The 27,700-nt window shown below is 40.7% G+C and overlaps 1 protein-coding gene and 1 long non-coding RNA gene across 5 annotated transcripts in view; one reads left to right on the top strand and one right to left on the bottom strand.

Moving 5' to 3' along the window:
- The window catches only part of GNAL (G protein subunit alpha L), a 197,584-nt gene extending 175,209 nt beyond the window's left edge, over positions 1–22,375 (bottom strand). The window contains exon 1 of the mRNA XM_062633033.1: positions 21,763–22,375. Within this exon, the coding sequence (XP_062489017.1) occupies positions 21,763–22,201 (439 nt within the window). The 5' untranslated portion in view covers positions 22,202–22,375. The remainder of the gene's footprint in view (positions 1–21,762) is intronic.
- Positions 22,376–22,569: 194 nt separating this feature from the next.
- The window catches only part of LOC134171076 (uncharacterized), a 47,651-nt gene continuing 42,520 nt past the window's right edge, over positions 22,570–27,700 (top strand). The window contains exons 1-4 of one of the 4 annotated variants that reach the window (XR_009967470.1): positions 22,570–22,710; positions 23,371–23,435; positions 25,198–25,338; positions 27,283–27,492. This is a non-coding gene — a long non-coding RNA (uncharacterized LOC134171076). Of the gene's footprint in view, positions 22,711–23,370; positions 23,436–25,197; positions 25,569–25,963; positions 26,199–27,282; positions 27,493–27,700 lie in introns of those variants that run through there. The other 3 variants (XR_009967471.1, XR_009967472.1, XR_009967469.1) reach the window with 3 other exon arrangements.

Genomic DNA, 27,700 nt, shown 5'->3' with positions numbered 1-27,700 from the left:
CATGAGAAGTGAAAAATCCCCCTTTTGATTCTCATATAGTAACAATTTATTCTGGTCCTGTAACTAGTTCTGCACGGTTTTCTAGGTTGAGTTATCAAATTTACCTGAAAGAAGACTTCAAATGACTAAAATACTCAAAGTAAACTGAGCAGACGTCTAGAGGCACAACAGTTTACACCTTCAATTCTTATACTTTTTAAATGCATTTTATCCGAAGCAGCTCAGGACATTAACTTGGCCTTTTAACCCACTTCAGGGATACAGGAAATAGCAACGTATAAATATTTCTTACTCTTTTTCCATCTCTAGAGTCTTTTAACTGGAATACAGCACAGAGACAGATGTTTTTTTCATTCTTACCTGAGTGAGGGAGACCTGAACTACTTTTAAACAAATCAGGCTCAGGTAACAGAAGCAGTCATGCAAAAACTGTGCACAGACTATATTTATCTGTTTCCCATATGAACTGCTGTTTGTTTTCCTATTTCCTTTTTTCTTGGTATTTTATGAACTTCAACAGCATTGGCTTCACTTTTAATAGTTTGATATATGATGAAATCCTCACAATATGCCCATGAATCACAGAAGACAGACAGAACAAACAACTGACAACTTTGGGCAGGGGAGAAAGATCACAAGAACCTGATGTGTGAATCTGAGGTCAGGGAGATGACATGAAGTGAAACCATGCCTGTGCTGACACACCAACACCACTACCCTGAAATAACTGTTCATTCACATATGAACAATTGACGCTAAGGTAAGAAATGTGATTGTCTATGGTAAAGCCAAGTGACACTACTTTGGAAGAAAAAGCTGTTTCAGTCACCTGCCATCTAATTTTTCTCAACAGTAGAGTGTTTTCACCAATGCCACCTTTACCTGCTGGTGTGGGAGTAGAGAGGAAAAGAGGAAATACTTCTTTCAACAAAGTGGCTCTTAGAGTCCATGCAGAATGAAATCACAAATGACAAAGTTTTGCAGGTCAAGCTGACCTTCTGGTTTTGAGCTGACCCACTGGAAGCAAAAGTTAAAAATATAAATATAAGCATGTGCTTTTTAACTGTAAGTAAAATAAAGGTCATCTGTACTAGACTAGCTTATTTTCTCTTAGTATTTACTGCCACCATGAGGCTTACAGACATAATGCAATGAATACATGAATCCACCAAGAACCCATCGTGAAGAATAACACTCAAATGCAAATCTCTGTTCAGCCCAGCTTCTGGGCTTGTTACCCCATTTGAGACTATGGCTCCTAGTCCCCTCTGGAAGCCTTGAAAGGGTGAAAATATGGAGAAATCATTGACAAGTCAAGCAAGAAATTTCTCTGAACTGGCTAAAATGTCCTAAGCTGAGAGTCTATACAGCTCTTATTCCTCCTGCCACATTTACACACTATTTATGCATCCAAATTTTACTGAAAAAGGTCCCCTTCTAATGATCTTGGTGATCCACATAAATCACACAACCATGCAAATTCTGGTAAAGAGATCAGGATCACTGCTGGTAGTAGCACCACTTCATTAACCATTAAAATGCCATACTTGGTGTTTTGATAAACAGATCTATTTACAAATTTAAAAAAAAATAATAATAAAAAAATCTCAAGTAGTCAATTAGTTTTCTCAAAATATAACAGGACCATGACATTTAACTTTTTAAAATCAGAAGAACAATGCACTGGTAATTTTATGGATTGTCAAGATGGCTAGAGTATCGCTTGAATTATTCAGCTACAGTCTTTCCTGCTCTGGAAAAGAAGTCTTAAAGAGCTTTTGGTAGAAGACTAAACATTTAAAGGAGTTAATAATCAATGCACTGTAAGACACCACCAAACATAAGGTCCTAGTCTTCTACCTTCATGTCTCTGGATCTGTACATACTGCATCTGCCTCTGATGGAAAAGCACATGTTGTTCAGGAGTGTTGACTCCCGAGCTCAGCAACCTCAGGACTGTTGCGGCCCGACTACAGGAAGTGCGGCAGGAGGGCCAGGAGGCCTCCATGGATGGATAAGGAGCTGCTGAGGAAACTTCGAAAGAAAAAAGAGGCTTATAAAAGGTGGAAGCAAGGACAGGTGGCCTGGGAAGAATACAGGGATGTTGTCCTCTGGGAAGCTAAGGACCAGGTTAGGAAAGCTAAGGCCCTGTTAGAATTAAACTTAGCTAGGGATGTGAAAGATAACAGGAAGGGATTCTGTAGGCACACTGCGAATGAAAGAAAGACTAGGGACAATGTGGGCCCTCTCAGGAAGCTCTCAGGAGAACTGGCTACCCTGCATTTGGAGAAGGCTGAGGTTCTGAATGACTTCTTTGCCTCCGTCTTCACTAGCAAATGCTCCAACCACACCACCCAAGTCTTGGAAGGCAGACGCAGGGACTGTGAGAATGAAGACCTTGCGCCCACTGTAGGAGAGGATCTGGTTCAAGACCATCTTAAGAACCTGAACGTACACAAGTCCATGGGTCCTGATGAGATCCATCCACAGGTCCAGAAGCAGCTGGCAATTGAAGTTGCTAAGCCACTATCCATCATACTTGAAAAAACGTGGCAGTCAGGTGAAGTTCCCGATGACTGGAAAAAGGGAAATATAACCCCCATTTTCAAGAAGGGGAAAATGGATGACCCAGGGAATTACAGAGCAGTCAGTCTCATCTCTGTGCCTGGCAAAATCTTGGAGCAGATTCTCCTGGAAGGCATGCTAAGGCACATGAAAAACAATAAGGAGCTTGGTGACAGCCAACCATGACACTGTCCCACACGACATCCTTGTCTCTAAATTGGAACAACATCAATTTGATGGATGGACCACACAGTGGATAAAGAACTGGATGGATGGATGCACACAAATAGCTGTAGTCAATGGCTCAATGTCCGGTTGGAGACCAGTAACGAGTGGTGTCCCTCAGGGATCAGCGTTGGAACCGGTCTTGTTCAACAGCTCTGACATGGACAGTGGGATTGAGTGCGCCCTCAGCAAGTTTGCCGATGACACCAAGCTGTGTCGTTCGGTTGATATGCTGGAGGGAAAGAATGCCATCCAGGGGGACCTCGACACGCTTGTGAGGTGGGCTGATGCCAACCTCATGAAGTTTAACCATGCCAAGTGCAAGGTCCTGCACCTGGGTCAGAGCAATCCCAGGCACAGCTACAGGTTGGGCAGAGAAGAGATTCAGAGCAGCCCTGCGGAGAAGGACTTGGGGGTGTTGGTCAATGAGAAAATGAACATGAGCTGGCTTCAGCGTGCGCTTGCAGACCAGAAAGCCAACCGTATCCTGGGCTGCATCAAAAGGAGCGTGACCAGCAGGTCGAAGGGGGTGATCCTGCCCCTCTACTCTGCTCTTGTGAGACCTCACCTGGAGTATTGTGTACAGTTCTAGTGTCCTCAACATAAAAAGGACATGGAACTCTTGGAACAAGTCCAGAGGAGGGCCACGAGGATGATCAGGAGACTGGAGCACCTCCTGTATGAAGAAAGTTGGGGCTGTTCAGCTTGGAGAAGAGAAGGCTGCATGGAGACCTCATAGCAGCCTTCCAGTATCTGAAGGGGGCCTATAAGCATGCTCAGGAGGGACTCTTTGTTAGGGACTGTAGTGATAGGACAAGGGGTAACGGGTTAAAACTTAAACAGGGGAAGTTTAGATTGGATATAAGGAGGAAGTTCTTTACTGTGATGGTGGTGAGGCACTGGAATGGGCTGCCCAAAGAACTTGTGAATGTGCCATCCCTGGCGGTGTTCAAGGCCAGGTTGGACAGAGCCTTGGGTGACATGGTTTAGTGTGAGGTGTCCCTGCCCATGGCAGGGGGGTTGGAACTTGATGACCTTAAGGTCCTTTCCAACCCTAACTATTCTACGATTCTATGTGTTTTATCCACTGCATCTACTGGAACATGGTGTGACTCATGAGTGCCAAACCATCTCACTCCATCAAAGTGCTCTTTGAGACCACCTGGCTTTCCAAAAGGAACTACTCCCTGCCATTAGTGGGGACAATGTCCTGCAGAAGAGCTTTAATTTGCATCTAGCAGAAAGCGACTGAAAATACATGGGCCCGAAAAATAAACAACCAGAAATAAAAGCTGATTTTGAGATATTTGCATTCACAGATAAGATGTGGAAACTGATAAAGAACATGCACTAAGGCACATGAAAGCCACAACTCTTTAATAAGGAACCATCAGGGAAGCTGAGAATTTACTTCAGCATGAACCAGAAAGAATGTTTATCATCATGAAAATGCTAGACCAGCATATGTCTTTTTCAGACATTTCACCAGATCTTTCATAGGCTGAGCTTGAAGTTAACCACCTTTCTGTGGTGTTAAAAAAGGAAAAATACCACCACAAACAAAAACCAAACCCAAACAAACATCCAAGCTGCCTTTGAAATAAAACTCACACAAAGTTTTTTCAACTTTACTTCCAATTTACAAAATTGCAAAGATAGCATTAACCATTTCAATTATGCTATGAGACAAGTCATGGCATTCTTATCTACAGAATCCTGCTTCATTCAGTGCAAAGCAAATGGTGAATGAGGAACCAGTCAAGGGGATAGAGCATGGTACCCTGGTAAACTGCTGAAGCTGGTTGAAACTGGCATGAAGTCATTTGATACAACCAACATGCTATTACGGTTTTCATTAAGGAAGAGGAACTGCAGCCTTTCTTTACCACAGAAAGGTTTGCTTCACTGAACATTTGATGGCATAGCAGGGCAGAGACAAGTGCCTTCATATCCAGTGGCACTATTCTTTATACCTGAACTAGCATGCAACTGAGCTGCTCCAGAATAAAGCTTTGAGTGCTACCACGGAAGTCATCTGGCACTTCAGTGATACTGATGCAGGTCTTCCACTCCAGCTGCAGTCAGGTCACAGCTTCTTTTCCTACGCATCCACCAGACAGTCATTCAAATTCTGCCTAAATATATTCCACATTTATGGACAAGTCCCTGAACTTCCTTCATAACTCCTCTGGTCTTTTAAGAGCAACCAACATACCCTGAAGTTAAAATAGTAAGAAACCAGATCTGCAATTTGGTTATTTCTGAATTACTGATATGGTTTATGCAACACTGACCTCAGCTTAGACTAGACCCCACACAATTTATTAGTTCAGGCACAGACACACAGATCAGGCCACAGATACAAAACAAATCCTGAGCAACAGAATAGATGTGGGATCTAAACTAGTAAGATAATATTGCATCATATTTTGAATTCAATTTGAATCCCAGTTTGTCCCAATCACAGAATGCAAGATTTCCAATCTCCATTGTTATCAAGTCCACTGATAACATGTTCAGTATCTTATACAGCTCACATATATTTGTGAAGTGTAGTTTTTTATAGTCATATACATTTTCTAAGGAAAAATGGCAGTCCTAATAATTATACAGAAGCTGTATATTAAAAAGTCTACCACTAAATAAACAATTTTATCACCAGATAGCATGGCGATAAAAGAGGTGGTACACCAAAGCAGTAAGTATTATGATGAACTTGACCATACAAAAAATCCTGGTAACATCCAATTCATTAACTAGTAGCCTGCTTCAGACTTCGGGTAAATCAGATTACTGACAGCACGAACAAACTGTTTCTTCATTATTTTTTTTTTCCCCAGGCACTCTTGTCATGCATAAGCAGCAAGGGATAAGGGACAATGCTTGCCCCCATAGGAATACAACTGTTTATCTGTCTAGGCTCAGAGACCTTTGCTTGTTGCACTAAGAGACTCCCGCTATTCTTGCATATTATACTCTTGCTCCCAAAGCAAGATGGAGACTTTTCAGTTTGTAGTATCTGCAGTAGCAATGCAGCCCGATAACCTTTACAACATAGGGCAGTTTTCTCAACATGGCATGCTGCTGCCAAAACATCCTCTACAATATTGCATCTCATGGTTACCTGAAGGTTATGAACAGTTGCTACAAGTCATCATTCTTCACTGGACTAGGAATAGGAGATCACAGCCAGGAAAAGCAGGAACAGCATACTTTCAAGACTTGGAAAACTTATGTTGTCATGACAGGGGACTTGTCTGACAAGCATCTGAGGCCCAGATCATTAAGCTGGCAGTGGGACACAAAAACAGTACCAGAAGGCTCAGTTTGTTCTTCAGTTCAGCAGAGTTCTCGCATCTTGGATGCACGGCCATCAGAGGAGGCCATACAGCTGCAGCATTATCACTAAGTTTTCTCACTCTCAAAGACTATTTGAAAAGCAGCTTTCAGAAATTCTAGTAAATATTAACATAGTAATTTGGGCACTTGTCCTGGGTTCAGCAGTAGCAGTCATTTTTCTCCTTCGTGGTAGCTGGTGCAGTGCTGTGTTTCGACTTCCAGCCTGGGAACAGTGCTGGTGATACCGATGTTTTCGGTTGTTGCTAAGTGATGTTTACCCTGACCAAGGACTTTGTGAGGCTCATGCTCTGCCAGGGAGGAGGGGAAGCCAGGAGGAAGCAGAGACAGGGTGCCTGACCCAGGCTAGCCAAAGAGGTATTCCATACCACAGCACGTCATGCCCAGGGTGGGGGGTAACTGGGAGTTACCCGGAAGGACACGGGCTTCCAGGTGGGACTCGTTTCTCAGCAGGTGGTATTGTATTCTCTTCCCTTGCTATTTTCTCTTATCATTGTTGTCATTGGTGGTAGCGGTGGTGATTTGTGTTGTACATTGGTTGCTGGACTGTTCTTGTCTCAACCCGTGGGAGTTGCACTCTTTCGATCCTCCTCCCCATCCCTCTGGGAGCAGAGAAGAGGAAAGCCCCGGTGTCTGGGGCGGGGGGGGGGGCTGGCTCAATTGCTCTCAGCCCGGCACCACTCACTGGGAGTGAGTGAACAAGCTGTCTGGCTAGGGTTTAAACCACGACAGCACCAAAGGTAGTAGCTTTTTGTACCAGCTCTAAAATGATTTTGGAAGTATACCAGGCTCTAGACATCTAAAGTAATTAAAATTCAGATGATGTGCAAGTTTGACCATGTGCCACTTCTACCTAGATTTTCCATCTGTACAACAGGAAACCTATCTATGGTTCACTCCTTAGAAAAATTCACACAAGTTGCAGATAAAGACTCCTGCATACAGTGCAAGAATTACTCCACATTAAAGAAATGAAGATGTCAGTCAACATTTCTTATTCAGTTGCTGTTACTTATTCTATATTGTATAAACAGTAAGGTAGGCATGCATCTATGAGGATTGAGAAAGGAAGCAAAATTATGTAATCAAAGACAACATAATGCATGTCAATACAAAGCATATATACCAAAGCTTGACTAGATAGCCTTCATGCTGGAAATGTCAAACCTTTGCACATGTATTTGACAGTTTAACTACAGTTAAAATCAAACCCTACTGATTGTTGTAGTCCAGTCTTTCTCATGATTTTCATTGTATGACACAATTCAGCTGATTTTATTAGGTTTTAACCACATAGCCTGAAGTTTTCCACGATGAATACCCATGGACATTCACAATCAGAAAGGAAAATAAAACAAGCAAATAAATGTTTCTGTCAATATTGTAAAGTAGCATGCTGTTCTGAAATACATGTTAATTTTATTAGCATCCTGCTGTTGAGCCAGGGGTTGCATTTCATGGACTCCATGAAAGAAACTGCATTTTCAATTTTATGTCGGAATAAAAACTCCCTTAAAAAAAAGGGATGTTTTAGAGGAATGAATTATCACCATCACTTGTATCAAGTGACTGAACTAGATACAAAGTGACAAAAATAACACTAAACCAATAGTCAAGAATATTCTTGAAGAAATTGGTATATTCAGAGTATGTAACATAACACTTTTGTGTGTAAATCTTCCACAATGCTGACCATGTGGCTCCACTTAAAGTGTTTGTAAGACAAAATTTCCCAGTAATTTGGAAGCACTTCTCATCACATGTACCATATTCAAGCTGAAAAATGAGACATTCAAAGACGGCATTAATGAAAATAATTTTTGCCACGCCTCTGGGTCTCTGCTCCCTCTTCCAGCTCAAGCAGTAAATTCCAGACTGATGACACTGCAGAGTAAAGTTCACATCTGGGATTCCTGCAGCAACAGGAAGACTCGCTATGTTTTCAATGGAAGTATGCATTTTGTATACTTGCCCATTACACTGACTTACATCTTTACATAATGCAGCAAAATCAGTAATGCAACTGCTCCTGTATTTAAAGTTACTTCTCCTCCTCCACAGCTTTTGCTTGCAATCTATTCTGGATGATCTTTTTAAAAAGAAAATGCACGTTTCCTCCACAGGAAGGTTCCCTGTGTAGAGCTAATTAAACTGCTAGAAGACCTGGCTCCAGCAAAAGCAGAACACCCACGGCGGAAGGGCTACCCTCTGAAATGTTAAATACATGGTCAATCATGTATGGGGGTTAAGAAAGCTTTTCAAGCCATCTGGTGCTCTGAAAAAATGTACACACCTGAGAAGGAGGAAAAAAAAAAAAAGAGACTGTGATGACAGGGTGGTGCACTCACTCAAGTATTTTGTAAATTTAATTGTTAGTGTGCATTTAGGAGTTAAAGAACAAGAATACCCCAGTGTGTTCATAGAGACTTAATTCTTCACTCATGTATGTATCAGTAAAGGATTACAAAGGTAAGAACTCTACCTTTATGTTATTAAAGAACTAGAGTAAGAGTTGACTTTCAACATTTAACATACACAGTAATTTTGACAATAAGCAGTTTTTCTAACAGGTATTAACTTTCCTAACTGCTACCAAATAAAAAAGCCACCAAAAAGATGACCTAAAATAAAAATTTACCAAGTGCTTGGATTTAAGAGCTTTACATTTTGATTTGGGCTCTTTTATGGTAAAGATGACTTCAAAACCCAAGTGATAGGCAATTTCTCAGCCATAAACAAAGAAGGTAAAAAGTGACAGGAATCAGCCAATTTTCACAGTGGTCATAAGAGTCCACGCAACTGCATATAAATCCTAACGCATCACTGAAGACACTTGTGGCTACAGACAGTAGTAAGTAAAAGTAGGCAACAAAACCAACATACTGGGATTTTTTTTCCCATCCTGCTCTAGTCTGTAGTATCAGTAAATATTCAATTGGCTTAATCTTTCACCTTTTCAGCTTGTTGAAAGTAACAACTTAAATAAGTGTCTCTTTTTAAAGAAAATGAGAGGGAAGCAGACAGTCTGAACCACCTTAAAAGTAGGCTATGGAGATGGAACAGACCAAACTTTTCTAGACCATGCTAGACAAAAACATGGACAATCAGCCTCATTGTTAAAGGAAAATATTAATTCAGAAATGCCAGGCTATTTTTTTTTTTTTACCTTAAAATAGTAACTGCAAATAATGTTCTGTGTGTCAAACAAGTAATTATTTAAACAGAGATTCCTGCCCTCTTTCTTCACAAGTTGATCTAACCAGTTCCTCCTTTAACACTTAAAAAATTCCTTATAGGAAGGATCCAAGCACGTCCTGCACATCACCACAGATAATGGCATAAAGAATGTCAATTAAATTTACTGTTACTCTGAGAAATAACTTCAGGGCATCAGAAAATAAAGCTTTTCAGGTATGAGATACTATTATTTAGATTACACACAGTCTGGGAAAAATCACATTTTCTGATCACAGGACTGTATCTACCACCTCAGGTCAATGAATCAGTAGTAAGTCACTTGATTAACTAAAAATAAGTTATTTGAGGGATAGCGATAGAAAACAGTTCATTAAGTTAAATGCTTATGTCAATATAAGACATTTGATATTCTAAATAAGCATCACATGTATGCCTGTTGTTATTCTGCAAATGATCAATACAACACATTTTAAGTGGATCAGGAATCAGCTAATAGAGTTCAAGAACTAATTGTTAATCATCAACTAGATGCAGTATTGCTAATAAGGTTCTCAAAGAATCAGTAAACTTTTAGTCACTGATTAATAATACTGTGAATAATGTTAGCTTATCAAAAGACTGAAGTGTGGATGAGCAATAATTTTGGAGAACAGTAGCTCTCTGATAAACATGGTACACTAAAATAATACTCTTCAATAAGCCACTGCAAGGTTGCATCTCTAGAAGCAGCAGAAGCAGAGTACAAAAGTTTTCATAGTCCTGTTTCAGAAAGACTTGGATATATAGCACCTCTGAACTGTTTGATGAACCAAATCGAAAAATAAGACCAATACTCCATCCAGAAGATAAACACAAAGCCACCAATAGAAGCCAGGATTGCCCACTTCTGAAAAAGAAAAGAGCAATAGGTGAAGAGTACAGTTAGCTTTTAAGGAGTATTTTCCAGCCTGTTTTCTTTCAGAAAATGGAATAACTATATGAGTTTCAGCCAAGCTAGAGAACAAGCACAGTATGAGTTCCAACCAAGTAGAAGCTGTAGCTGGTGAGTGGGACAGAGCATGTGTCCTATTCAGAACTGAAATTAGGTTACAAACAGTACCACTGCTTGAACCCTTTAGATGAGTATTACCTTAGCAATATTCATGTTAAAATTCAATGAGCTTATTTAGAGAATATTTGGGAAATAAAGTAATTTCTTGGTTACATAGATAGTCAAAAGGAAAAATCTTATTGGTCACTTCTGGACTTTCAGTCTACTTACTCATAAATTCCTTAAATGTGCTCCATTGTCTGGTTGCTTACTTAATGCTGATGAAGCAGCTACAAATAGTAAAGTCTTTACCAGTCCAACTTCGGAGAGAACTGCATTAGGGGATAAAAGACTGAACTCAAAAGATACTGTAATTGTTTGGTACTTAGTATCTTCAAATTGTTTTTTTCTAGCAAGGATTAAGACAGATTAATTCATCTTTTTTTTTTTTTTTTACACATCATAAAAACAGCCAGTTCAAGTAAGTTTCTAATTATTCTTTTACTAGAGCTACCAGGATACAGAATACATAGGGGAAAAATAATGACAGATATTATTTAAAGACTTAAGTACTTTTTAAAGAAGTTTATTTGACCTACGAAGAAACACAAAGTGAGGTTTTACAGGGAGGCTTTGGATTACCTTTAAAAAGGGAGTCAAATGAGGGAGGAAAAAACCCAAACAAAAAATAGAAGAAAACTTTGGCTCCCACACTCTTCCAGCCATTTTTAATCTCACAGACATACTGCCATTAAGAAAACGTTACATTTTAGTGGCAGTCAACATAATAGGAAATTATATTGTTTAGGCTTAAAAGGTTATGAATGTTTTACCCTGTACCCTATGTACATGTACTAGAACCCTTCAGGTGCCGGAGAGCCTTAGCAGGCTCTGCCACTTTCCACACACACCATCAAGTGCACAAGACCCCGAATTTATTAAGGTGAATGGCCTCCCCCAAAAGTAGAATCAGGTATTAATACATACGTGTTGCTAAGCATTGTATGAGGAAGCAGACCAAGTGTGAAACATCTGCTCATTCTTGTTCAGAGCACCAGACCCCTGTTTTCTTTTTCTGAAACTGCTGGACCAGGAGCACTAGCAATGGCACTGGGGGTAGCATTAAATAGCATGAAAGACAGTCTCACCTCACCCCTGCCCAACATCCTAATCCTTTTGTAACACAGTCATCTGAAAGGCTGTTTGACCTTTTACTGCATTGCTGTAACTTTTCATCCCATCTTAAAAAGTGACTGTTCAGTCCCTGGGAGACAGATTCCAAGTCTGTGAATCCCTTTTAATTAGACAAGGACTATTGCAAAACAGCCTTTGGAGAGGATTACTCTTCAGGTCATCCTTTCTACATCAAATTATAAGCAACTTCAAGTATTAAGGAAGTAGTTTCTCTTTTTCAGCTTTCCTGTGAAGCAGTTTTCCTGCCACCTCTGGCAGTTCAAAGACATAGTTGACATACACCTGGAGACAGAACCCACTGACAGAAGAGTCCTGCATATTGCAAGCCAAACACCACTGTAGGCATTTTTGTTCTCCCCTCCTCCGCTGGGTCAACATCCTTACCTCTCTGTATGAGTTAAAAGGAGTGAACAGGTGCCTCCTTAAACATTACTGTAATTTCCCCACTTAAAAACAAGCAAACAACCCTAAAGAAACTACACAACAACTATACTGTTCTAATAATAACCAAGTTGGAAAGACACTACTGAACAAACAATACATGAATCCAGACACTACATCGAGTAGAATAAGATAAGCTGAAAGACTACCAACAGAATTTGGAACAGCTGCCTTATGCACCCTGAATATACCAGAAACTCATGAATGCATCAGATGGATTGCTATGACTCCTGATGACAGCAAGACATCAGCAAGCACCAAATCAAGCACAACTCTACTGCTTCTGTAAGTCTTCCATTAAGACAAATTTAAGGCTTGAGCACTGAAGAATCACAAGTGTGTGACTGTTAAAAATATTCTTATATGTAAGAATAAAAATGTATTTACTAAAATGAACAATGCATGGCAGTTATTTACATGCAAACTGCTATCCAGTCTTTCTCCAAGTGCCAAAAGCTTGTGTTCCATTCCCAGAGCTATCTCCTCATAGGGAAAATCTAGATCAATACGAACCTGAAGTTCAGTTCCGTTAAACCAAAGTAATGACATGAATGAAGGATGGTTCGTTGTTTTTTGTGCTTCCCCCTCTCCCCACCAAATGCTGAGAAAACACTCTATAAAGAATTTGAGATGTGTTTTTCTGTCAGAACATTAAATCAAAGGAAGATCATCTACTCAATCAGAACCAGAATTACAGCCCTGTAGTTCCCATTTGCTTTCTGCCATAGAATTATTTTCCAGGGATAAAGCAAAACAGTATGAACAGCTACAGTTCTGCATTATGACATGCTCATGAGCTGGTAGACCCAACAGCTAAAAGGATCTGAAACTCATCGTAAGTTATATCCAGTCCTTAACGCAGTTCTCCTGCTTGCTTATACATGAATATGTTGCATGGCAGCACACAACAGTAGTATTCTTGTTCTATAATACAAGGTTCTTAAGCACAGCTGAGACAAAAAAAAAAACTTTTTCTTTGTTCAGTTTTTAATATTAGGTGATCAAATGACTGGGGAAAACCCAGACATGCTACAAAACAAATACCTTCCACATCATCTTGCCATTTAGAAAAGAAACAAGATTTTGTGTTTTTTTTTTAACTAAAAAGAACCAAACTCTTTAAACACACCTTTGCAGGTTATGAACTGGTTATTTTTGCATATGTCCTTTATACAAATCATTATATTCTTTTGCAACTTAGTTTTATAGTTTATATATGAACACAAAGAAAAAAACAAACCCAAGTTTTCTTTGCAAAGGCTGGCAAGTGTTTGCAATGCTTTAGATAAGACATTAGGAAAAAAATTCTTTACTGTGAGGGTGGTGAGACACTGGAACAGGTTGCCCAGAGAAGCTGTGGCTGCTCCATCCCTGTAAATGTGCAAGGCCAGGCTGAACGAGGCTTTAAGTAACTTGATCTAGTGGAAGTGTCCCTGCTGATGACATGGGGGATTGGAATGAGATGATCTTTAATGTGCCGTCCAACTCTAACCCCTTTATCTTGTTCATAACTCTCCTAAAAAGTCAATTAGACAATTACAGCAAGCTCAGAGCAGGCTGATAACTCCAGAAGTCTATTTTTAATTCATGTATTCAGTGAGCCAGAGGATTTAATAAACAAATAAATAAATAAAAATCTTGTTGCAGAATCCATTAGACTTGCCCTGTTCCTACATAGCTTTAAACCTATTATATACAACAGGATAGAATCCAATCACATACTCTTGAAGGCTGGTTTAACTCACCTAAACTCCTCCATGTGATCTACTGCCTTCTACGAGAATTTCTGTGGTCATGCATGTACACATACAGACATGTGTGTATTTATCTGAAAAAGTATTGTCTAGAATAGCAAACTATTCTTCAATCAGCATGAAATGAATTCAGGCATGTGAAATAAGAATCAGTGCTGTCACTAAAAAACAACCAACCAAAAAACCAGCAACTTGGTTCTGTTGTAGCTTAGTCCACCACACGCGAGGAGTTCAGGAAAATAAAGATGATTACTAAGAAGGCACTGCCTAACACCACACTGTGCATTTTGCATTTGCTTCAAGATCCAGAGTGACTAATTTTCCATAATTAAGAAAACTGTAGCATAACAGAGTTGGTAATGCCTCCAGCCACATTCATGACAGTTTTCAATAGAAGGCTGATTTGCTTAACATTAAATTACACTTGCACAGAAGAGTAAGGATCCATGATGATCCACACTTTTGGCAGTTTAACATAGCCTTCATTCTTCATGATGGAAGAATAAAACTCTTTACATCCATTCTAATGCATATATGACAAATTAAATGCAGAGTATACTACACGTATATAAAAGTATGCATTTTCCGGTAATTAAATAAGAGTGATTGGGAGTAGGGAAAGGATACCCAGAGAGAGAGAGCACTCAACTTATTTTCAGGGGTTTATTACAAATGTTTTTCAGCCTGCTTCTTATCTCCATTGCATGCACTAACCCAAACCACAGAAGGAACGTTCTTTTCTTCAGCTTCTGAAGACCAACTAGACAATTTGCTTGAACTGATTGCTGAGAGCTTCCTTTTTGCCCTTCCTAGGAATGAAAGTTGTCTTAAAAGAAAGTGGAAAACTTCTCAGTTATTTTTGTTATTTTAAATACTCCAGGAGGGGAGAGCTTTCTACTTTCACATAGCTTTATAAACTCAAAAATGCATGCTGTTCCCACATAATATAAATTCTTAGCTGAAATAAAGATAACAGCATTTAAAATATGACCTGAATTTGCCTTACAACAGTAATGGTATTTGGGGAAAGAATAATTTATTAGTCTTGAAACCTAACATGACTTTAAATATAAGATTGTAGAGTTATAAATTCCACTTAAGTTTAAAAACAAACAAATGTAAAATACCAGATTATGAGGAACCAATTCAAGTTTGACTTCAAAGAGATCTTATCAGTTCAGATCTTCCACTACAAGTGATTGATGCTATGCCTTATGTTACGAACATTAACTGGAGGTTTTTCTTGGGGCTTTTTGATCCTTTGCATGTGAACACAGAAAATGAAATAATATGTATTTTCTTAAATACTCTTTATCTTGTCCAGTCCCAAACTACATATCCTTCCTTCTTCATACAGCTTATCTAGAGAGGTTTTAAGTCCTTAAACTTGTATTCAATAGTCATGTGCAGACAAACCATGAGAAGGAGTTTCACATATACAGTGCTACAGGGATAATATGAAATACCACTAGTCATTATACTTAACATGCTTATCCACTTTTTGGAAAAGGCGTAAGTATGATGTGCACAGGCCAGTTATGAAGCTGCACTTCTTCAAGACTCTGCACTCTGGGGATTTAAAAAAGCCAACAAATTGCCCAGCCTTATTGAATTTATGATGTTATCAATCAAAAGAAAACAACTAAAATATTAAAAAAACTAAACCAGTTGTGTCAGACAGTTGTAAGTAATTGCACAGCAATTCTGCCCATAAAGTGAAAGATTTCTTGATGACTGCAGCACAACAAATACCTCCCAGGGCTAAACAACCATGCAAGGCTGCAAGTCTAAACCATAACTAGATGATTTTAACTGGCTACAAAAGGCTGTTTTTATTAAGAACACACTAAGTAATAACTAATGACGTACATTTTTCATCTCTAAAAATAGATCTGCATCTTCAGTGAAACACAACCTTAGATTTCTTTTGGACTGTGGCACCAGTCAATTGCCTGAGTAACATCTGCTCCATGCTTTTACTAATCTGCTCAACACATCAATTGTCTACTCTGAGCCTCTTGCTAGGCATTACAAAATATCTAAACCACACAAAATTTAAGAAAACACTGCAAAGTCAAGACTTCCCCAATGCAAAATGTTAACTCTTCTACTGGTGGGTAAGCGACAGCTCTGTTATCTTACTTGCACCATTTTGTTTCTCTACTATTATTCAGAAGTCTGTGGAGGGGAACCCTTTCCATCTCATTCAATAAAAGCAAATCTCTTCTAGAACAGGCAGCAAATAGGTTAAACGTGGTAAGCACAGAGAGAGGCAACTTTCCCTCACAGCTCAGCCAGGATGCTGGATTAAAAAGAAGAAAGTTTTTTGAAAATTAACTCAACTTTCTAAGCTCAAATGGTACCTGACCTGAAAAGTTGAAGAAAGCCAGGACTTTAGAGGAAAAAAACAAAACCCAACAAAACAAACCAACCAACCAAACAAGTAAAAGGCACCACAAACCAAAACACCCACACAAAACCCCAGTATTTCCCCACATTTGTATAGTTCCACTGTGTCAAAGATGCTAAAATGGGAGAAGAAATAATCCCACAATATAACTATTACTTACACAGTTATCTTGGAGATTGAAAAAAAAAAAATATGTTACAATTCAATTAAGGAATGCCAAAGGTCTGGCAAGGTAAGAAATATGGGTTGTGACATTGGGCAGTGGAAACAAATGAACATGGGAACAAAGTTTCAAACTGTATGTCTTATAAACCTGGGGGATAGAGGTGATGACACAGGGAAAGGGAAAACGTACAAATCCAAGGTTTAACAAGCTCCTTAAAATTTCGGCAGTCAAGAAGTTACAGTGGCAATGGGAACTTAAAATTACACAGAAGTTACTATCATAGCTTGCTTAATTAAGCACTATGTTACAAAAAGCATTTGTGGAATACACGCTGATATACAAAGCTTGCCTAATAACCCAGAGTTCATATTGCCTAAGTAACAGCTGCAGAACTGACCCTTGTACAGCAGCTAGAGCCTCCCAGCAGTGCTGTGCTTAGCATTTAAGAAAAAAATGCCACTTTTTTGTTCTAGCCCATGCTAAGTGATTAAAAAATAAGCAAAATTAATCAAAGAATGGAAATCAGCTAAACCAGCTAATTATGGGCTAAATGCAATTAGTAATCTACAGAATAAAGAAAAATGTTGTATTTCAGGGATTGCTTTCAGTACACTTTAAAAAGACTACCAACATTAAGAATTCCAACATGTCCTGATGACTTCTGTCTACTGGTTTGCTCATCTGCAAGGAGTGTGTAGAGCACTTCATATGATGCCATAACTTACAATAAAAGCAGAAGAGCATTTCAAAAGACATGTGAATGTCTCTTGCAAAGGATTACGGATTATAAACCCCATTTATTTTATGACATTGGTCAGTACTTGGAGCCCATTATTTCAAAGTCCTGAAAATATCTGTTCCTACCAATGATATATCCATTATGTACATGCTAGAACTACCTGGTTGTAAGGATCCTAAAACTTTAAGGATCAGCACAAACCAACAGGTTTTTTTTTTTGTAAAGACAAAACAGGCATATATAGGATGCAACAAGAGCGTGCAACTGTGGAACACAAACAATGATATCCAGCTCTGTTATGGACATTAGGTGGAAGATCATCTTTGTGGTAACAGAAAAGCACTCTAAGAACACACTCTTACACAGGTACAGGAGAATTATCAGCACATCCAGCTAAACTAAATTCAGGTATTTATCAATCAGCATGAGTTCAAACTATATAAAAGTTAAAGTTATTTTTAAATAAGATTTATTCGGTTTAATTGTAAGACTTAAAACTGGTTTTGGGATGATAAACTTGAGGGTTTGCTGAGGCAGCATATATAAATAACAGACTGCAACTGCAGTCTAAAATCCACTGTCAGAGCAGAAACCTCTCTTGCAATACAGGTTAATTCTGACAAGAGTCAACAGGTGTGTAGTTAAAAAAAAGAAACTGTAGTAAAGCATTACTTTTGTTATACACCTACCACTTCAGAACTCCCCTTGCTTGACAAGGCATCTATGTGTTTGATTTCCATTAATTCAGGGAAGCAGTGTTTCTTTGTATGTTTTATACACTTCTGTACATAAACACATCTAAATTTCACTATCAAGTCAAAACTTAAGTATTGTGCAAGCAGCTATAGTACCTTTAAAATTAAAAAAAAAAAACCAACAAAACAAAACCACAAACAAACAAGCAAACAAAAAACATTACTATCTCCATTTTCCCTTCCTCAATCCCTGCATCATTACTTTCAGTTTCTGTTGAACAGGAAAGCTTTTACTTCTAACACTTTCAGTTTCAGTTTAGCAGGGAAGTGCAAAAGAATGAGTTCTGCTTGAGAAAGTCATCCAAAATTAGGACAGCAAGCAGGAGTCAGGGGAAATGGAACAAAAGAGGAGCTAGATGATACTACAAGACAATAGCTAAGAAAAAAAAAAATCTGCCTATGGCTTACTTCAACATTACATAAGCCTTGATTATACCACAGTGGTTAGCACTTTGTCTAAAGCCAGTCTGCCTTTACCTCACTTGCTCCCAAAACAGTTTAAAATATGAGCCTGGAAATGAGAATTGGAATTGCTTCTATAAAGTGATTTGTAATGTTTGTACAGTTTCTAGGAAATCAGCAGCTAAACAGTCTTGTAGACAAGTGTTTGCAGTTCTCTGGAAATAAAATATGAAAAAAAAAAAAGAAAAGAAAAGACCAAAAAAACAAGACAGAAACCAAAGGTACAAGACTCTGACCAAGCCCTGTAAATCAGTGCAATAAATACATATGCCTAAAAAAGTCTTCATCTTGAGGTTAGCAAAAGCATCCTAAGAATTCGGTGCAGATTAACATTTTCGCTTGTAAAAATAAAATGAAAAAAGAAAAAAAGGGACTCAGATAATACAGGGCACAATAATAATCAACTCAAGGTTTCAAGCCCTTTCTGTCTAAAGTAGACATTAAAAAGAAAAAGACAATTGTAGTGGAAAGCTTCCATTTTATGTGGGTTCATCTTCAAGAACAAACAAACCCAAACCAGTGCACCAGCAAAGCTCCCTCATCTCAGTTATAGCCACCTGATACAGATCCACTTATTTATGTGGGAGGACACTTAGCAGACACACCCCTTTTCACAATTACCGGTTATGACATTAAGTGTTTCCAAATGTAGGTTACAGGGGAGCTTCAAAACATCATGTGCAGCACGAGACATTAGTTTGGGGAAAGCTGTGACAGGCAAGAACATGTTCTTCGAGAGCTATTTTACAACATACACTAAAACAAGCCTTTGAGACTTCATAATATTTTGGGAACTTAAATGCACAGCTCATCAAGCTGACTGTTTTCATTTGACATAATGAAAGAATGGGTATGCTTCTAGAGAAAGGTTGCTTTCAAACATATATAGAAGCTTCTCTTCTAATATACTACTTATTTAGAGACTCTAGAGATTATTAGTGTTCTGATACTAGCGCATGTATTTGCATACCTTTTTGCTATCTAGCAGTAGCTCCTTAAAATATACATTTCATTTTCCTCTAAGATTTTGATAACATCCTCTTAACTTGCCCCAGTTCATGTACAAGACATACAAGGGCAAACCAAAACGAAGCTATTATTTACAAGCTTGCATTTAAAAAGAAACAAAGCCCACACCAACACTGTTGCTCAACTTTATTTATTCTGTGATGTCTTTCTGCTGTCCCCGAATTCACCATTTCCCCTCTGCTATGTATTTCCTCCATGTTGAACTACAAGAATATTCCTCCTCTCTCTAGCAAAGGTACATTTTTTAGGTCCGCTCCACCAGGAAAACCTTGGGGACAGGGACAGAGTTATTTGCCACTAGAAATGCTGTAAAATATCAAGCTGATAATATTCTTTATTCTAAGACCTTTGTATACATCATGAGTCTCTTCCTCTGTGCAAGACTGAAAATTATTACCTTATACAAGGCAATTTTCCCTTATCCTTTCTCTGACAAATAAACCCTTCCCCATTCTAAATATTTTCCTCTTATCTAGGGCAGCATTTCCACTTCTTTGCAAACAGAAGCACGAAGCACCTGCAGCTCTCCCAAGATCCAAATCAAACATTTATGTCAGGCCCTGATCTGCCAGAGCTGAAACAATAATCCAGCATTTCCTCGCTGCGATATGGAGATCAAGAGAGCATTTTCTGATTGTGACACTGATTTAATTCAAAATTCAACACAGAGTCTTGAGAGTGTTGAGTTTCTTTCAGAGTGCCAAGAGTTGGAGATGGTTTATTTTTCAAATTGCATTGTTTCTGGACAGGTGTTTAATGCTCTAGTTTACTATGACAACCACCCATGTTACAGATTACACGCAGTATCTTTCACGATCCTTTTGTTCAAGCAGCTACATTGCTCTCTAGATGAAGGCCACCAACCTGTATCTTTGCCTTCTCGTAGCCATACTGGTCACAACATACTTTCAGAGGCTACAGGAAGAAAAACATTTTAAAAATACACTTTTTAAAATGAATATTTAAAATTCTAGAGGTAAATAACATAACAGTTAAGTATCAGAAGAAATATTTTACAAAGAGTATTATTAATTCCATGGAGTAGGAATTGCATCTTCTTTCCTTTCACTAGTTGTACTGGTATCCTACATAAGAGCCTACTGGAATCTTACGGGATATAAAAAAGCCCATGACTTGTTTTAGAATTAGAGCACTACAATTCTGGCAAACATTGCTTATACCTTTTGTGCATTGCTGTATTTCTCCTCCCCTCATCCACCAACAGGAATGAAGGAATCCAATAACATGGAAACACAGTTTTACGAAGACAGACATAAGACTATCCAACATCTGTGATGCACATAGATAACCACCAAAAATCCATGCATATCACACAACTTTACAAGAAAATGCAAAGCAAGCTAACACAAAAGCAAATCAGCATTTCCATGCTAACAGAAAAGCGAGATTTATGGCAATTGCTAAGAGGCCAAATAAGCCCTCTGCTCAGATCATAAAAAAAAAAACAAAACAACAAAACACAACCCTGCAGTATGACTGTTCTGTTTCCTGCAGGAAATGAGATGCTTGTATTAGATACCCCTGTGGTTTTCATACTGTAAATGTATCAGCTGGTACAAATCCTCTGGAGAGGACTATTAACTAATGCTTAGAAAGAGCAGTGGCAACAGCAGACCGCATATAGCACCTCAGAGAGGAGGGGACAAAAGCTGACAAGTCACCCCTGAAAAAAAATTTGAGGGCCAACAGCTGAAGAATACATCCTGTAGTAAAGGCGATGTCTGTGAGGAACATGCATACCAACACCCGCTTATTTCCCCTTACACCACTCACTGCTTCTCTAAATAAGGAGCCTACTGCTCATCAGCACTCCTCTCATTTAGGAGCCACAAGCCCATACTACCGCTCCTCATTAAACCACCCCTAGCTACACACGGTAGTCATCCACGAGCTATGCACATCTCACGCATAGCCATTTTTCCTCCTTTCTGCTGCAGTTTTTCCATTATGTTTCGCAGCTGCTCTGGCGCTAAGACCAGACCTCGCCGAGGCAGCCCCCCTTGACGGGGCAGGGCTCCTTTCCTCCGGCAGACCCCTCTGCTCCTCCATCAGCATCGCTCCCTCCCGGCGGCCTGGGTGGAGCCGCTCTCCCTCGCAGGACAACCGCCGACCGTGTTCCCTCCATTGCAAAACGACTGCCAGGACCAGAAAGGGGGAGGAGGGAAAGCGGGGGGGGGGAAGGGAAGAAAAAGGTGTAAACCTGCCTGGGGGAGAGCCCAGGCACGGAGACGGGAGGGCAGGGCTGGGGGGAGGGAGGGAGAGCAGGGGGCAGCGGGGAGACAAAGGAGGGATGGAGGGCGCCCAAGGAAAACGGGGGAAGCCGGGGAGGGGGCGCTGCCGGGGAGCCCCGCGGGCACCTGCCCGCCCAGGCAGACGCCTCGCACACGCAGATCCCTGCACATACACACGCACGTACCCAGCAGCAGCAGGCGGTGCGTCTGCTTGTACTCCCGTTTCTGCTCCTTGAGCGCCCGGTCGATGCTCTTGCTGACTTTCCTCGCCTCCTTCTCCGCCTCCCGCTCCTCTAGGCGCAGCTTCTCCCAGGTTCTCTGCAGCGCCGGCGGCTGGTGCAGCGCCTGCTGCCGCGCCGCCTTCCCCGCGCCGCCGGCTTTGGGCAGCGGCGGCCGCTCGGGGGTCGCCCCGTTACCGCCGCCGTTCTGCAGTAGCAGCGGCGGCCCGTCCGCCTCCCCGCCGGGCTTACCGCCGGGCCGAAGCGGGGCGCCGAGGGGCTGCGGCTGCGGGGCGGCGTGAGGCTCCGCCGGCGCTTCGGGCTCCGAGGTGGCGCCGGTGCTGGAGATGGAGCCACCGCCGGCGTCGCCGAAGAGCCGCGGGCGCAGGCTGTAGCAGAGCCCCATGGCTCGGTGCCCCCGCCGGGGACGGGCTGTGGTGCGGCGGGGTTGGCCTCAGCGCTTCCCGCCGGCCCTACGCGTGGGGCAGGCGGCGGCGGGCTGAGAAGGGGCGCCTCGGAGCCCCTCACGGCCCCGCTGGGCCATCTTGCATTTTCCTCCCCGGGAGGCGGCAACGGTTTCTCAGCGCCGATCACCTGACACCGAGCTGCCACCGCCGGGTCCACTTTACCGTAAATACCCCAGCGCCAGCCCACCGCGCAGCACCGGGCGCCGGCGGGGGAAGGGCGGGAGCACGCCGCCCGCGCCGCCACACAGGCGCACACACGTTCGCAGCCGCCCCCCCCTCCCCTTCAACCGGCTCCGCCATCCCCTCACACCACCCCGCCCGATGCCTGCCCGCCTGCGCCGAGGGGGCGAGGGTCCACCCTCTCCGCGCACAGGCGGGTAGACCCTCGCTGCTTACACTACCCGCCCCCTCCTTTCCTCCCTCATGGAAGGGCCGCTGGGCCGCCTGTGTGAGCCCCGGGAGCTGCAACCCTTCCCTCGGGGATGGGGGGGATACGGCGTGGCCGCCTCCTAAGGGGCGGCTCAGGCCCAAGCCGCTGCCGGCATTGCCAAGGCCGAGGCCTCTGATAATTGAAGGTCCCCCTCAGAATGACAGCGGCCGGTGGGGAGGCCCTGCAAGCCCCGCCGCCATCCTCACAGCTGCGGCACGGTGTTCAGCCCCTGTGCACATATGCGGCTTCTCGCCCATAGGCTGACTAACGGTGCCGTGGGAGGAAGGCTTTGGGTGCGACGGGTAGGAGAAAATAATAGGCGGTGTTTGGGTTTGCTCGCGCTGTCAGCGTTGGCAGTAGTAGTAGCGTGGGCTTGTGGAGGGAAGGCTGGTGCTTGGAGTCAGCCCGTTCAAAGGTGGTGGCAGCCCTCCTCATGGGAAATCTTGGACAAATTCAGGCTAGTCAGAATGAGTCTCAAATGTGGCTCCTTCTGCTTTGTCCATCTCCACATTCTTCATCATCTTAGTCCTTCTTTTTCAGGGGCATGTGGCTACTGGATGAAGCAGTGTGTCTCTTAAACCAAAGGTCATGTTGTATGTTCACTATTATGACTGATTTATACCTTGGCATAATTTAGACCCTCTTAGTTCAGTAACATCAACTATGTTCATTATTCAGGCTGGAGAAGAGAAGGCTCCAGAGAGACCTTAGAGCAACCTTCCAGTACCTAAAAGGGGCTGAGAGTAAAGGTGGAGAGGGACTTTTACAAGCATGTGTAGTGACAGGCCAAGGGGCTTTAAACTGAAAGAGAGTACATTTAGATTAGGTATTAGGAAGAAATTCTTTATTATAAAGATGGTGAGACACTGGAACAGGTTAGCTGGAGAAGCTGTGGCTGCCCATCCACATAAATGTTCAAGGCTGGATTGGGTGGGGTTTTGAGCAACCTGGTCTAGTGGAAGGTGTCTTTATTCTTAAGAATGATCTTTAAGATCCCTTCCAACCCAAACCATTCTAGCATACTATGATTCATGAACTTTATTGATGCAGTGTCTCTTTGGATTTTGTAATAACCCTGTAATATCAGGTCATTGGTTTTGTCTCCTGATTTTCTCCAGTGACCAATATTATATTAAAAGATGCCACTATGCATATACTGCTGTATGAAAAAATGGAGGAAGGTCAATTCCTATACTTTTTTCTGAAAAACAAATTATAGCAAATTTGCCACAGTTTTTTTCATTCCTGGATATAAGAAGCAGAATTGTTTTTATGACAGATTTATTTGTGTCAAACAATTTAGCAAATGTCCTCTAAAATATGCATTTGGTAAATGCAGTGAGTTGTGCATTAACATTCACTGGGAAAAAAAAACACCAACCCAAAACAACACACCACCCTACATTAGCATAAAATAAATAGATGCCTTTTAACTGAAAGCATCAACTGTCTTTGCACCACACAAAGGAAATTTTGCCAGTGAAAATATTAGCAGGATCCGGCACACTGCAGACTTTGCTCTCTTATACCGTTCAAAATGCTTAACAACTATTTTGATAGATGCCTTAGCTCCAAGAAGAGCATCCAATAGCTGTTGCTTCTATTGCATGTTTTAATACATGATTATATAGTGTCCTGGTTGCAATCTTTTTGCAAAACACATAAGCAGTTACATCACAGCAAAGGATGTTTCACCACTATTGCAGTGGTGCTGTGTCTTTTTTTGTGACTGTTTTTGTGGACCATAAGGGTATAAGATCTGTTAGGTTGTGAATGAAAGATTTCAATTTTCAGCTGAAAACAGAGCAGGAATTTGGATAAGTAGAATCTAAATGTTCAATCTGGACTGAATAGCCAGGATCCTGGGATTAGTGGCTGTACCCTTTTCAGTGTAATTGGATCACAGAGGAGAATTTGCTACTCATCCAACAAAACAGTCAAAACATGAAGAAAAATACCAAAGTAATGGTGAAAAGGAGTTAATATTTGGGGCTGAATGTCAACATGCATATTTAATTTTGTGAAGGTGATTTTTAGAGCATGGTGCATTCAACAGCATTTGCAGAATCATGAGCTCTTTTTCAAGTAGTAAAAGAAATGCTGTAACCTGGAGAAATCAGTTCAGATTAAGTAATAATGTGCTTCTGGGCATGTACATACGTACTCAGAGATGAGCAGGAAAGGTGTGATATATTCAGGGTTACAGAGGAGACCTGGCAGAATATGTACTGTAAAATGACATTCTTTGTAAAGAATTTTGAAATATCAGACAATGTAATAACAACCAGGAATAGATAGCATCCTTGAAAAACAGGCCACTCAGCCAATCACCGATATAAATACTCTACCTATAAAAATGTCAGACAAAGTAAGTTGGGTCTCCTGAAAGATCTTTTTGTGACCTACAAGAGCAAATTTGGTCTTGAGGGAAAAGTATTCTTAGTTTTTTTTCCTTATGACTTCTAATAAAGAACAGTAAGCAGCCTGTCTTTTTTCTTTCCTCAGAGGAACAGCGGTCATCACTACTTCTGAATGAGCATGGACTGGGATTTTCAAGAATTTAAAGTGAGATGATTGATATAATGCAGTTTTCTGATCTAAATACTCTTTGGAGGATCTTTCATGGAATGTGCAATATTTTCTAAGGTTAGTCATCCAAATCAGAGCTTGATGACTGGCTTAGATTTCAGTAGTACTGATTACCTATGATTTTCATTGTATGGACTGAAGTTAGAATCTTAGACTTGTAGAACAGCCCAAGACTGTTTTATGGGGAAGGGACCCCAGAAGGTGTCTTTCGAAAGATGATTTGGTCCAGCCTTTTGTGGGAAAGGTAGCCTAGATGAGGTTATTCAGCACCTTGTCTAATCGCATCTTTAAAACTCCAGTGGTGGGTGCTCTGTCATGTTCCTGGGGAGATTCTTCTAGTGAATTGATTGCTCTCACTGTAAAGATTCTTTCTTATATCAAGACAAAACAGGAATACTATGATGAAATCACTCTTGAGCCTTTGCTTCTTCAAGGAGAAGGTCCCTCCTGAGCCTTCTCCAGAGAGAAGAGATCTACCTCCTTCGACATCCTTATGGGGCACATTCTCCGAACCTTTGATCAAACTTTTGATCATCTCTGTGGCCCTGCTTTGGACCCTCTCCAGTCTGTCCACATCTTTTTTGAGTTTGTGGGGAGAGTTAATTAATATATATATACAGAGAGAGAATTTGGTCTGAACTAAAGTAGACGCTTTAAACTGTTTTTTGTTTCTTGCATTCAGTGTATAGTTTCACCTCAGAAATAAGTAATTAGAGGCAGTTTCCAGTCGTATGTAGCAGCTGGGTATGTTCACAAGATGGCTTTACTTCAAGGAGTAAGGTATTTATAGAAAGTAAATATATAAATATTATTTCTATAAGAAGGGTCTTTACTATTTCTTAAAAAGGAGTGAAATTTATGCATTTCTTGAACACTTATGAAAATAATTTGTATTTTTTTTCTGGTTTTATAATAATTTCTATTTATGATTAATTCCCTATACTATGTAGCTTTTTGGGATAAATGCATTGTTCCAAGTTTTAACCAAGAGATGGGTGTTTGTGATCAAACTTAAATGCAGTTAAGTGCAGTTGCCTGGAGGATGTAACTGTGTTGGAATTAAAGAGACCCCAGTTAAATGGACCTGTAAGAAGTTTGATAAGGCAAGAATCTTAAACACAGGGAGAAGCTTTCCTGGGGCTGGATATTTGTCTGTCTTCTTGTTTCTCCAATTAGTTCCTCAGTGAATGGGTTTATCCATATTCTCTCTAGAGTTCTGCCATAATGTTTTTATATAGCTTGTCAGAATGTGAATTGAAAAACTGTAATTTCAGAGCCTGCACTGGGATATTTTTTTTCTAAATTATTTCGGTGTTTCATCCTCAAGATTTTTCAGGACCTCAGTGATTATTAGGAAAAAAATGTTGCAGGGTTTTAGGGGTTTGTGAAAGAGGAAAGTTACATGATAGAAGAAAAAAAAACCAGAGAACTGTGTGCTGTGACAAACTAGATGTTTGCAAAACTTCTGCGGAGGTTAATTTTCCTCATGGATAAAGGGTCTAGGAGGTACCCAGCTTCCATCAGATCTCTTATCTTCTTTGATAGGCACTTGTCAAAAAACCACTTGTTTTCTGTGTGATGAATACTACTATGTTTGTTCTTACGGTTTATAATAAACTCTAAACTGTGTTCATATTGTGCCTGTATTGCCTTACTGTAACATTTCTGGGTTATGGGAAAAGGAAAATACTGTTTTATGATATATGTTTTTCTCCCTAAAGGCTGAAATCTATGTTACTGGTAGCAAGCCTACCAGTAGCATAGCTACATCAACAAATCTTCTGTTTGTGAAATGTATGGAGGTTAGATGAGTCTGCTGACATTCTGTGAGTCTCTGGAAGTCCAAAGAATTCCCTTGGTCTTCTCTTTGAGAGATACCTTAAACCTGCAGTGTAGTTTCCTTCCTTGTGATCTGAAAAGCTATGCAAAGGTATAAATATGGTAATTTTTTGCATTGTGTGTGAATGCACTGGCTGCCTTTCCTCTCTAAACTCTTTACAGGACACCCCGGGATCTATAACTTCTCCATCCTATAGTCTCTCCTTCCCAGCATCATCTCCAGAGCTATGATATCCAGGAATAAAAGTACCTTCACAATTTACATTGATATTAGCATTTTCTATACTAGTCATTTAGGGAGCCAATTTTAACTGGTAAATCAATGCAGTCACCTACTGCTCACTAGACCTGCGGAAATCTCAGCTATGTGAATCCCATGAATTATTTTAAGCTCATTCTTTAAAGATTCTGTTTTGTTTCACTGATAGATCAGTAAATAAACAAGTAAATTATTTTGGACTGCAGTAAATCCTTCTAGTTTCTATAACATGCCCAGACACAATAAATATAATGCCCCTGTTTTCACAGAACAATTCCAACCTTCACCACAAATTTTATATGCCACTTTTACTTACTGGTT

Source organism: Pezoporus occidentalis, unplaced genomic scaffold (assembly GCF_034315485.1).
Source record: "Pezoporus occidentalis ecotype Australia unplaced genomic scaffold, CSIRO_AGI_Poc_V1 ctg4, whole genome shotgun sequence".
NCBI classification, from domain to species: domain Eukaryota; kingdom Metazoa; phylum Chordata; class Aves; order Psittaciformes; family Psittacidae; genus Pezoporus; species Pezoporus occidentalis.
This window is presented reverse-complemented; position numbering and strand designations above follow the sequence as displayed.